The sequence below is a fragment of the Borostomias antarcticus genome (assembly GCF_949987555.1).
Source record: "Borostomias antarcticus genome assembly, chromosome: 1".
In the NCBI taxonomy this organism is placed as follows: domain Eukaryota; kingdom Metazoa; phylum Chordata; class Actinopteri; order Stomiiformes; family Stomiidae; genus Borostomias; species Borostomias antarcticus.
The window spans coordinates 36561740-36562630 of NC_140234.1; the positions used below are offsets into that span (position 1 = coordinate 36561740).

Sequence of the window (891 nt, forward strand, 5' to 3'; positions counted from 1 at the left end):
GACCATTACAGGTAATAGACCTCACCAAACTCCAGGGCTTCAGTTTGGGCCCAAGTCCTCTTTCTGTCTTAGGCCTCAGGCAGAAGCCCAAACGTCCAGCTGCACTAACGATGGACATCATGTTGAATAATTGAATAAAATACATTAATATTTTTCTTGAGCATGAGTCATATCGAACTTTACTGGTGTGGTGTACCTGCCATGGTCTGTTCTGGTCTGGTAGTGTAGTTTGGTGTGGCATATGTCTAGACACAGTCCAGATCCTGTCTACGACCATGGCGTATGGCAAAGATCTATTTTATACAGTAAGCTACTCCTGAATGATACGTCTGTAACAAGACCTCTGTGTGTTTGTCCTCTCTAGGCACTGGCTGGTCTCTCTACTGGCTTCTGTTTGCCTCTATGCCCCAAGGCAAGGCGTGAACACGGAGGAAGAGGACGCTAGCTAAGATAGCTAGAGTCAACTTCTTTCAGAATACTGCATGTTTTCTGTACAAATCTATCTATTCTTCTTTCATGGCCTCTTTCTTATGGCACGAGACAGTGTATATAATAAAACTTGCTGTCGTACCTCTGTGTGTGTTTGTGTCATAATGTAGTCCACCTTGAACACCACCATACCAGGGGGATCATTCTGTTAATACATCCATGTCCTTCACCTATTAATACATCCATGTCCATCACCTATTTTGTTCCATGTTCAGGCTTTTGCTGACATCTAGTGTCCAGTCAGAGGAACTGTCGATTCAGCTGGAGGTACCAGTGTTGCATCCAACACAACACATTGCTGCTTTCAAATAACATGAAAATAGGGTTATTTATTCTCAGTTCCATATAAAATGCATAGGGTCTTAACAAAGTACATTGGTAAACACATCACAGTTCTACATC

The 891-nt window shown here is 42.6% G+C and overlaps 1 protein-coding gene across 2 annotated transcripts in view; it reads left to right on the forward strand.

Annotated features, from left to right (window-relative positions):
- cox7a1 (cytochrome c oxidase subunit 7A1) overlaps positions 1–563 on the forward strand; it is a 6869-nt gene extending 6306 nt beyond the window's left edge. Inside the window, exon 4 of one of the 2 annotated variants that reach the window (XM_084444744.1) lies at positions 365–563. In XM_084444744.1, coding sequence (XP_084300870.1) covers positions 365–445 — 81 coding nt within the window. In that variant the 3' untranslated portion in view covers positions 446–563. The remainder of the gene's footprint in view (positions 1–364) is intronic. The other variant, XM_084444745.1, reaches the window with a different exon arrangement.
- Positions 564–891: the final 328 nt, after the last annotated feature.